This window comes from Aptenodytes forsteri, unplaced genomic scaffold (genome assembly GCF_000699145.1).
Source record: "Aptenodytes forsteri isolate BGI_AS27 unplaced genomic scaffold, ASM69914v1 Scaffold486, whole genome shotgun sequence".
Taxonomy (NCBI): Eukaryota; Metazoa; Chordata; class Aves; order Sphenisciformes; family Spheniscidae; genus Aptenodytes; species Aptenodytes forsteri.
The window spans coordinates 520,947-532,222 of NW_008795717.1; the positions used below are offsets into that span (position 1 = coordinate 520,947).

An 11,276-nucleotide genomic window follows, 5' to 3' on the forward strand; every position below is an offset into this window, starting at 1 on the left:
CGCTCCTCGGGCGGGGGGCTGGCGGTGCGCTGCCCCCGCCTGCAGCTCCGCTCGCTCAGCGCCGTCACCTCCGCCGTCTGGCTGGCGGCCTACGCGCTCTTCGTGCTCAGCGAGGTACCGACCACCCCCCGGGCCGCGGCGCACAGGCCTCGCCCCTTCCTGCCGCCCTTCGGACCTCTCTGCGGCTCAAGCGCCGAGGGGTGACCCGGGGGCCCGGCCCTGAGCCGGCTGCGCCCCTGCGTGCGTGTCCTACTGAAATACCGGGGGGTAATCAGGGGCTGTGGTTGGCATCCGAGAGGCTCGGTGGCAGTGTGTGTCCCCAAAGCCCGCTGGCCTGGAGGGAGCCATGCAGCCTTTGCCGAGCTGCTCCTAGGACGTGGGCAACGCGGGTCAAGGAAGGTGGCCAGAGCCAGTGGAAAGGCGGTCTCTGCGTATCCTGGGCCTCTGTGCTCTGGGAACGGCAAGGTGGTAGATAGTGATGAGTATGTGGTGAAAAAGAGAGAGCTGTGCTAGCCAGCGTCCAAGGGCCCACAGGCTGCAACCCAGGTGCTCTTGGTGGCTTCTCGGATGCCTCTGTTGGTTTGTAGCCTCTTCCCGGGATAGGGTAGATGTATGTATGGGTGTTGAGTGATGCCTAGCGCATTCTTGTGAGTCCAAATAACAGATGTTTATTTGGAGAGATGAGTTGCGGGAATCTGGAATGAAGGATATATTGAAGAAGGTGAGTGATTGTTAATCCCCAAAGAGATTTTCCTGAGTGACTTAGAGAGCACTGCACCGTGAATGTCATCTGCTTGCTCACGTTTCACAGCTGAGGCAGTAAGACCTTGGCAGTATAGATTTCAAAAGCTGCTGATAAATCCAAAAGTATTAGTTTAGATATCTGATCTGTGACCCATACTTGCAGGGAAGGACCAGCTTGTAGACCCAGACCAGTCATCTCCAGATTGAAGTTAGTAGCTTGACCGAAGAAGCTGATCACTGTGACCAATGTTACGACTGTTGCACTTCAATTTTTTCAATAATCTTTCCCAAGGAATGAAGACAGAGATTGTGACATGAGTCAGTTGGTAGGTTTCTGATACGAAGATGGTTCACGTTCCTCTAGCTGGAAGAGAAGCTGTGTCTGAGTTTTATCTGTTAGAAAAGCATACACCCCAGCCAGTGGTTACTACCACTGTCCTCCTGCTTGGTTTTACGTGTGCTCATGCAGCTTGTACACAAGTGACTGCAATCCTTCCTTTCTGCCAGAAAGCCAGATCTGACAGTCTCTCTCTGTGTGGATTTCAGTGTCTGTAATTCATGACTGTTTTTTTTCCACGATGACAAACTTTTGGAGAAGTCCTGTATCTGTTCTGTTTGAATGTGGCCACGGCTTTTTTACCTCACGTGGTGGTATAGGCCCAGCTTGAGTGGTAGGGCCATGGAGTTCTGGTCCTTTAGGAAGTCTCAGTTATAACTTTGATTCATGGATATGCAGCCTGGAGCTCTCTAAAACATGTCCCAGAAATAGGTTATACGTTGCGGACCCCTCACGGACCCTATACGTTTGGGCCCCTCACTACAAGAAGGATGTTGAGGTGCTGGAGCGTGTCCAGAGAAGGGCAACGAGGCTGGTGAGCGGTCTGGAGAACAAGTCTTATGAGGAGCGGCTGAGGGAACGGGGGTTGTTTAGCCTGGAGAAAAGGAGGCTGAGGGGAGACCTCATCGCTCTCTACAACTCCCTGAAAGGAGGTTGTAGCGAGGTGGGTGTTGGTCTCTTCTCCCAAGTAACTAGCGATAGGACGAGAGGAAATGGCCCCAAGTTGCACCAGGGGAGGTTTAGATTGGATGTAAGGAAAAATGTCTTTCCTGAAAGAGTGGTTAAACATTGGAACAGGCTGCCCAGGGAAGTGGTTGAGTCCCCGTCCCTGGAGGTATTTAAAAGATGCGTAGATGAGGCGCTTAGGGACATGGTTTAGTGGGTGGTGGTGTTGGGTCAGTGGTTGGACTCGATGATCTTAGAGGTCTTTTCCAACCTCTATGATTCTATGACCTTTAGGATTTATTACCAGGTCTTCAGATGACTTACTGTTGACTACAGCTTCATCAGTTATATATTATTTTATGTAACAGCAATCCCGAGCATGCAAAAGACATTCGTCCTCAGACAAAGCACAGGAGAAAGCAAATGTTCTTTAGATTGGTATTTAAGGCAGGAAGAGAGACGAGGTTTGAACAAGTTTAGACTTGCAGTTTGCAAGAAGAAAACCACTAGGCCAGTGGTTTTTCCAAAAAGATTTTTCTTCCCCTCGGAGACTCCACCCTCAGTTCTAGTAAACTTTTCACAACACTTCTCTGTCAGTGACATCATCTCTATAGACACGTGTATAATACGCTGTCATGGATGTAACTAGCTGGATTTGGTTGAGATTTCTGCAGTAAATTTACAAGGGAATAGAATTTTCGTGCAGTTTTCAGTTTCAGCTCCCAATTGTTTCAGACCATACTGTGAAGACTGATTTAAATCTCATTACACATATTTCAGCCAGCCAGGTGAATAAAAGGACTCCACCTAAGTAAAATGGCCTTGTAACTGTAGCTTTAATATTATAATTTACTGTGCAACATTACTTTCTCTAAAGCCATGTTCAATTAATTGTAAGACCAGAGCTCTGCCTTTGCTTGGCTTGTGTTACAGAACAGTATGGTGCTTTCTGCTGCTATCTTCATCACACTGATTGGCCTGATCATATACCTGCACTTCGTGAAAATTGACCAGGAGTCCCTGCTGGTCATCGGCTCACTCGGCATTCAGGTGACTTCATCCTATGCTTCAGGGAAAGAGAGCACAACCTTCATTGAGATGGGTCAAGTGAAGGATGTGGTTATCAATGAAGCCATCCATATGGTAATCATACACAGTCTTTCTTCTTGTGTATCTGTGGGCACACTCACATCCAGTATATTTTTGTGAGCGTGATTTACCAGAGCAATTAAACACAGCACCATCCATAGCTTTACTGACATCAGGAGCTTTGTTTCAGATTTCTCTCTTTATTCTCTTATCTGTTCTCTCACCTTTAAAGGAGAACTCAAGCCAAATAAATAACCTCAAAAAGCCAAATCCATCCCTTAGATAATGCCACTGAGCTAGTGGTTTTAGTTCTTTGTGTTGTACTGTTCTTACAAATCCTGATGCCAAACTCTGTAAGTAGTCAAGACAGAGATAAGAAGATAGACAACACAAGAGATGATTTTTCCTGTTGCTGGAGTTTTCTGCAAAGCTCCTGTAGAAAAGCAGACCTTACTCTTCCAGCATGTGTGTGTTCTTTTCAGGTTAAAAACTACAGGTTAAATTATTTTTTTATTGTGTGAAGGGCGGAAAGCTATAAATATAAATTTGTAGACTTGACTGTGGCCTGGGATGATTGGCCTTCAGCCCAATGAGTTGAAACAGATCCTCTTTCTGTGATAGCTCCAGGCACTTTGATAGCATTTTCAAAGTCCGATGATTTTGTCTGTTTGTCTTGTAGCAAAAAGTTGTCTACTACCTGTGCATCCTCCTCCAGGACCCTGGAGATCCTCAGGGAATATCTGAGGTTGTGCCACTCTTTCAGGTGAGTTTGACCGAATGGTGGAGAAATCCGGATCTGTGGTCTGCGTGTGTGCGCCAGTTGTCTAAGTGTGTCTTTGTTCCACTACAGGTAGCTGATTACAGTTGCCTTTCCCTGACCAGGCCTTCAGGGTGGGTCTTACAGCATTGTGGAATGGGTGGTATTAGAAGTCTCATAGAACTACGTACCGCGGATGGTTTTGTCACTTGCCCTCCATTCAAAGAACAGGGAGCTGTGTAAATCTGAACCCAACCAGGAGTTTGCATGAACTAGAAGTCTTTGGCTCACGTAGGGTACTGAGGACTACAGCTTTCTGTGTAGTCTTCTGCTCAGTGTTACTATCATAACTATGGCACTGTGCTGCAGTTGATTTTTCTCTCAAAAATTTGTGTTCCAGAAGTGCTCATAAAAACCTTGGCATTAGAATGACTTCCCCTGTCCCACCCATTGACAAAGATCACAGTACAAGCTGTGAGCAATTTGTTTAATGTATAGTAACTTGTTTGCTTTACCATTACCCTGTCTCCCCTTTCTTTTCTCTTGCTAACTTTTTCTGACTGTTCGTAATCCCATTTTTGGGATGGATTTTCTTTCTGTGCGTACATGCCTAACACAACAGTGCCCTGATCCTTGAGTGGTGGTAAGCAGTACAGAGGTACCTCACACCTTAGGTTTAAGGTGAGGTTTAAAGCCCTCTCTGTCCTTCTTAATTCACCTGCTGCTGGTGACTATCATTTTGTAGTCCACATCCAGTTTATGACTGCATACAGTTAGTCTTCAGCTAAATACTTACAAGTATAAATAGACTATTCCATTGATACTTGCTGCTAACTCAGTCCCACAATCGTAAAGACTTTTACTAACAATTATATAAGTTAAGTATTTCACACATAGTCAAGGGAAAAAAATGGATTTGCTGGAAATCAACAACTAATAAATTCCAGAGACCTGCAATCAGGAACCTGGTTTTAGTTATACACGCTCCTTTCCATCTTCAAAGAGGCTGCCTGGCACTTGTGTAGTTTCTCTTTTTTTTTCTAGCTCAACTCTGAACAGTTTTATTTTCATGGAAATATCTTAGTATTGGTAGAGTTGACTCCACCAGCAAAGGAGGTACAGAAAGCTATGTCAGTTTGCAATTCATTACCTGTCAGTAATTCTCACTTTAACGTGCAAGTTAGTATGTTACTTAGTTTTGAAGGAGCAGTAATTAGTAACTTTATTGCGTCTCCTTCATTGGGTTCCTCTAAGTTATGTCAGCCTTCAGAAATACAATTCACCGTGTCACTGAGCCCAGGAGTACTTCTGTGCTGAACTGACCTATTGTTCTCTTAAGCAACACTTGCAAGGAGAGGCGTTTGGTGGACTTTACACAGTAATGCTGTTTTGGGAGCTCAAAAGTCATGGGACCGTAGGGACTGTGGGACTGGGAAACTTTCACCTCCTTGCTGGTTTTAATCTGGTCCAGGTTAGAAGTGATGGAAAATCATTATACTTTGACCACCATTCGCTGTTTGTGTGAAATGAATTCATGTTTTCAGTTAACCTTCCGTTGTCCTTTTGTTGACAGTACTAGCAGAGGCCAAGGGCCAGGTGTCTAAATTCCCTGTCCTGAAGGTAGATTTTTCAGGGTGGAGGTCTTCTATGATGGTGGATTACTGTATGGAAATCTGCTGTTTGGTAGGTCTCTAGAGGGAGTATGGCCTAATAGATAGGTTAATGGGTTGAGAGGTGTGGATGTTCTTCCATGCTGTCACTGTGAGTTGAGAAAGGAGAGGATTTCTGATTTGGTGAGAGATTCAGGCTAACTGCAGAATGGTGCTGCTTGTTTTGACCTGTCAGCTTTAGGGACTGGCGTTTTTCATCACAGAGCAGGTATGGCTTATGGAATGGCTTTGCATTCCCATATCACCAGCTTACATCAAACACCTCCTGGAGTTTGATGGATTATTTCTCAATGAACATGTAAAAGGGAACTGTGTTCTCCATTGACTTAATGTGAGAAAGCTAATCAACTACAGATACCTTGCTGTTGCATTCCTTATACATGACATGCTTCTGATAGTCAGCTTTGTGTTAGCTGTCTCCACATTCCTTTCTCTGCCTGACAATCTCACTAGTGGGAAGTTAAAGCTTTCCAGCTCTTTTACAGCCAGTTCAGAGCCCGATTCTGTATTGTTTGACTTAAATTCTAGAGCTCCAAGCCACGTCTGGACTGCTTGATAGAAGTGTACAAAAGTTGTCAAGAAATCCTGGAGCAGAGGAAGACAGCTCTACAATCAAGTGGAATAAAATAGTAAAAAAAAATCAAGGCAGCAAACTTGCAGCAGGACTCAGACACATGGAAAAAGCAAGCAAAACTGCCCCATGCCTTTTTTTAATTAGATGAGTAGAAAGTGGTGCAGCAGTACAGTGATGTTAGGGCTAAAGGCCTGCATGGACTCACAGAGTTGTTACAGAAAATGTCAGCTCAAGCACAGAAGTGAACCTTGAAATCCTCTGCTATGAAGACAGGTGAGCAGAACTCTTTAGACTCAGACAGAAAAGGTTTTTCCTTGCCTCTCCAGAAAAGAATTACGGGGAAATAGGGCAAAGGGAGGCAAGAACATGCATCAAATGCTTACTCTTCTGTGGATCTGAAAATTATGATAAACTTATAATGTAACCTTGGCCGGACTGCCAAAAATACGCATTTTTTTGTTTCTGTTTAACCCTTTGTTTGAAAAAAACATATACCACTCTAAATATCAAAGCTGATGTGCGGGCTGGGATGGTAACTTCCTGATCCACAGGAGAATTTCAGAAAGAAAATAACAGAAAATTAAAATATACTGTTGCATTCAATTATGTTTAATGAAATAAACGTAGGAGAGCAGACTTTGACTTCTTCAGGGATCTGCTTGAAAGAGTCCCATGGGATGGGGCCCTAGAGGGAAGAGGGATCCAAGAAAGCTGACCGATAGTCAAGGATCAATTCCTGTAAGCTCAAGAGCAGTCCATCCCAAAGAGCAGGAAGTCAAGCAGAAATGCCAGAAAGCCTGCATGGATGAACAAGTTGCTCCTGGCAAAACTCGAACACAAAAAGGAAGTATACAGAAGGTGGATGCAGGGACAGGTGACCTGGGAGGAATACAGAAACACTGTCCAAGATGCAGTTAGGAAAGCCAAAGCCCACCTGGAGTTTAATCTGTTGAGAGCTGTCAAAGGCAACAAGAAGGGCTTCTGTAAGTACTTAAGTAGCAAAAGGAAGACAGGGAAAATGTGGACTCATTGCTGAATGGGGCAGGGGCGTGGTGACACAGGACATGGAAAAGATGTCGCATTAAAAGGGCCACATCAATTGCTCTGAGAATATGAGGGAAATGTGTTGTTTAAAATGATGGTAATGACTATGTGAGTAAAGTTTTATTGATCTCTGCTCTTGGGAGTAACTTAAGATTGGGAAATTCTTCTTTGTTGATGAGCTAAAAGTTACCTTAACCTTTAACTGGTATTTTTTTCTCTTTTTTTTCCATGACTCCTTAGTAATGTAACTGAGACAACTGAAATGTCAAAACAAGAGCTAAATCAGCAAGTTGGCAGGAGCCTGGGGTCATGCTTAATTTGCATACAATGTACTGTGCTTGTCTACATAATCTGTAATTAAAACGTGTGGCAACATACCATCATGCAATATGATCGAGATAAGGTGATTTTTTTTTTTCACAGTGCCAGGAAGTTTGAAAGACACAGGTTAGCTCATGTCACAGGCAGTATTCTTGTTGTCCAAGTGAAAGGCAGCAGCTTGGGGATGTGCCACTGGCTTTTGGGTAATGTTGTCTAGGTTACTTAATTTTTTATGGTTTTATTTCTCATAAATACTTCAAATGTTGGGGTTGGCCAGATTTTTAATTCCAGTGCTGCCCTAATGTAGGTTGGTAGGGTCTCTCTGAAGTTAGTGAAGCTGCACCCCGATGCAAACTGTGTTTGGTTGCAAGTCCATGCAGAACTGGGAAGGGCGGGTATTGGGGCAGGGGCAGAAATCGGCTAGTTACAACAATGGCAGGCCCTGGGAGCGTGACTGTGTAAGTGACTACAGCAGAGGTCCTTTAACTAAGAACCATGTGGTATACTTGAGTTGCGTATGGCTCAGCGTGTGGTTTGGCCAGGTTGTGTTTCTTCTTGGGGGTAGAAGTGGGCAAGGCCCTTGAGGAGGATTCGCTAAGCCATGGGGAGAACGTGTCAGAAAATAAATTACAACTCGGCAGAGCGGACAGAGTCTTGGTCTTAAGAGTGTGCTGGGAACATTGACTATGCTGTAAAAATCCCATGAAGTCCTGAGAATGTGTGCTGAAGAAGTGGCCACGTAGCTGTGTCACAGGAGGAAGCCTGGAAGATTGTTTTAGCCATCTTTTGAAGGAGTGAACATTCTGTGCCCATGGGAGTGCACTTTAGTCATCCACTAAAGATGAGAGAAGATCAGCAGAGAGAAACAAGGAATCAGACTAGGGCAGGTTTGCACCAGGTATGTGCCTGGATACCAAACACAATCTTTGTCCATTTTTGTTTACATCGAGACTTTTGGCTTTTAAAATAATTTCTTTCATTCTGAGAATAATACAGTTTAATTCATGATAACTGCATTTTATTAAGAACAAACAGCAATCTCACAGTATCTCCCAGCCAGCCTTTTACATACACACAGCAGTTAGGAAAACAAAGGCTTTTGTCATCCCATTCTATGCTGCAGCAATAGTCAATTTAATCAACTGCCAAAAGCATCGATTAAAATAAAAATTGTTTTCTCTACCAAAGAATCACACAAAATAGATATCTACACAGGGTTGGTTGGCTGGTTGAAGTCAGGTAAGCTATAAATAGGAGGTATATGTGCATCCATCAGAGTGGGGTGGCCCCTGAAATACTCAAGTATTGCTGAATATTTTTAAGAAATAAGGAAGAAAAAAAAAGTTCTATATGCCATGCTTCTCAATTTAAAGTGCAGTTATGGCAGAAAATAATGAGCTTCAGGACCGCTCTTGCTTATTCAACATCTCTCCTTCCTGTTTGCCCTGGTACAAGTCTCTAAGGATGTGAGTGTTAGCACTGTAAGGTAAGTACAGCCTCTGAGCTGTGAACTGGAGACTTACGCTTTGAGCATCCCCAGCAGCGATGACAGCTCAGCTTATTCTGAAGCAGCTTTGTTACTGGTGGGATACAAGAAGCAGGCTGCCAAACAGACCTTCAGGTACAGGAGGAATTGTTAGGCACAGGTGATTGAGTGAGGACGAATAATGCTCTCTCTATTCAAACTGATGTAGCTATACTAAGATCACGGGGGGGGAAGGAAATACATACTACTGACCATTCTGTCAGGATATATAGTTACTTAGAAGTATCTAAGAAAAAAAAACTAAATACCTTCTCAAAATTGTTTTTGGCTCAGAAAGCTTCTACCCTTTTCCATAACTTCAAGGGATGGTCCTTAAATTCATAACAAGTGAGTACATTACAGTATGTGCAAATCAGGTCTCTGTTCATACAATCTTTTCCTGTCTTATGTCTGCCATATTGTTTCCACAACCCACCATGGGGTGGTTTGGGTTCGGTCGTTCTTTTTTTGTTTGTTTGTTTGGGTTTTTTTAATGTTACAAAGATGCTGATAAAGGATTGCTTAGAAAGATTTTTGTCTGTTCCATGCTTTTCTCTTCATTTGTGGCTTTGCACCCACCATAAGCATGAAACGCAAACTTCTTGAACTATCAGCTCCACTGTGTGCAGGAGTTGGATGTTTCAAAGTTGGTGGCAGGTACTAGGGAGTAAAAACACTGGTATGGTTGGTTGGTTCATTTGTGAATAGCTTTGGTTTACTATTGCTGAATTCTTTCTAATGGTTGGATTCACACTGTTTTAATTTGGGAAAGTTGCCCATGAATGCATAATTATTATGAAGTTGCACACGGTACTTTTGAAAGTGCAGTTATTCTTCCTTAGCTTTTTTAGAATGCTTATCAAAATAGCTGAACTCAAGCCAGGTAGGTTTAGATTTTTTCAAGAAGTATTGCTATTTTTCTTTTATTTGTTTAAGATCTATTAACCTTCTCAATCATAATGAAGTCCCTTTGAAACAGACAAAAAAAAATTCTTTAGGAAAGTCAGAAGAACAATACTTGAGTACACATTTGCTGACTACCTCCTCCTTACTATGGTAGCATGAAGGAAGCAGCTTCTGTCAAGTCAGAATGGCAGAGCTGGTTTGAGAAGATCTGTTCCAGTTGCTGAGAGACAGAAAAAAATACAAAATTTGCTTGCCTTGTCTTCCTTTGTCTGAGATTATGTGCAGTTTCAAACACATCCCAAACATCTACAACAGTGATTAACAGAAAGAGTCTTTGAAAGTGCTTGTCTGATGGTGGAGCACGTGACACATTCAGCCCTGCAGCAGAGATCTAACTTTCATCTGTTGCGTAGAACAGTGTCGATTCCCAAAATGCACCAGTCCTGTAGGGGCTAGGGCATCATCTGACACTGTTCCAATCCCACTTGTTCCAAGTCCTCAACATGCAAAGAAAGTAGGTTTCCACCTTTATTTAAAGTTGAAAATATTCTTGAGTACCACTGAACTCTTATTCTATACTCCCTATTTCAGGTCTGAAATTACCCTTGACTTGCATAGGAATTATTATTGTCAGTTCAGTTCCTCTTCCTTCTCAACAGTCTCCTCTTTCTTTCTTTCACATCTGGAGCAAGGACTTGGAAAGTTTGTCTTTCAATTTTAGCATCAGTTTCAGGGAGGAGCTGTTATAGCTCCAGGGAAAATTAAATTGTCCTCTTTGTTGTGTTAAGCAGTTGCATAAAAGCTATTATAGTCTCTGCAAAAAGACATCTTAATAGTTGTTCTGGGAGTGGCAACATTGAATTTGAACACTGGTAAAAACTTTAATATGATGGCTATTCACAACCAGAGCATAGAGCTGAAGTTATGTCTAAACTATCTGATCAGACTATGTCACGTTAATCTTTACACTCTGGTAATAGCCTTTTCAGTGTATGTCTAGTTTATGATGCGGTGATACGCAGCTCCTAATACAGGCAGTATTCAACAGGATGACTCCTTGTACAGGGTTCATGCCACATGCCACAGTATCCATTACCACCTCTTTCTTTTTATTTTTCACAGGACTGTGTGCTCAACTTGCTGCAGTCAGATTCAAGCATATATACCACTCAAATCTGCCTTGCAGAGGTTGCAGTCTAATTCAGGTAAAAAGTGAGCAAGTTAGGGATTGATGCAAACAGAAGATTATTGGAAATAATTATAATAACTGAAAGGGGATAACTGATGAGGAAAAGAGGTCACTAGGAGTTTTAAGAGCTGGACTGAGATTCCACACACAGGGTGTGCAGTGATCTAAAGGCAGGTGCAAAGCTGAAAGTGGGAGGGATCAAAGAGAACACGTGTGCTTGTAAGCAAAGCAGTAAGATCAGGAGATGGAAGAAGAATAGGTGCAAGGAAAGAGAGCAGATGTAGTGTGGCTGGAGCACTGTGCAAACAAATGACCTGAGGCATAGTATTCTGGATGGAATGTGGCATGAAAAGGAAACTCCTGCACAGTCCCCAAAATAATTTTTTTTTTTTTTTTTAAAGTAAAGGACACTGCCTCTACCCACCCTAAGGAACTTTGTCTATTATTTTGGAAA

At 43.0% G+C, this 11,276-nt stretch overlaps 1 protein-coding gene across 1 annotated transcript; it reads left to right on the top strand.

Moving 5' to 3' along the window:
- Positions 1–6: 6 nt before the first annotated feature.
- Positions 7–7,268, top strand: PIGH (phosphatidylinositol glycan anchor biosynthesis class H). The gene is made up of 4 exons (XM_009283534.1): positions 7–114; positions 2,681–2,890; positions 3,516–3,599; positions 5,792–7,268. Exons 2-4 carry the CDS (start codon positions 2,687–2,689, stop codon positions 5,891–5,893), a joined length of 390 nt encoding a protein of 129 aa, XP_009281809.1. The 5' UTR covers positions 7–114; positions 2,681–2,686; the 3' UTR covers positions 5,894–7,268.
- The last annotated feature ends 4,008 nt before the right edge of the window (positions 7,269–11,276 follow it).

What these genes read in the sequence shown, in the direction of transcription:
- PIGH (XM_009283534.1), top strand. Translation starts at nt 2,687, where the DNA reads ATGGTGCTTTCTGCTGCTATCTTCATCACACTGATTGGCCTGATCATA. An exon ending in TCAATGAAGCCATCCATATG is followed by an intron (nt 2,891 to 3,515) that starts GTAATCATACAC and finishes TTTGTCTTGTAG; the next exon opens with CAAAAAGTTGTCTACTACCT. An exon ending in AGGTTGTGCCACTCTTTCAG is followed by an intron (nt 3,600 to 5,791) that starts GTGAGTTTGACC and finishes CTTAAATTCTAG; the next exon opens with AGCTCCAAGCCACGTCTGGA.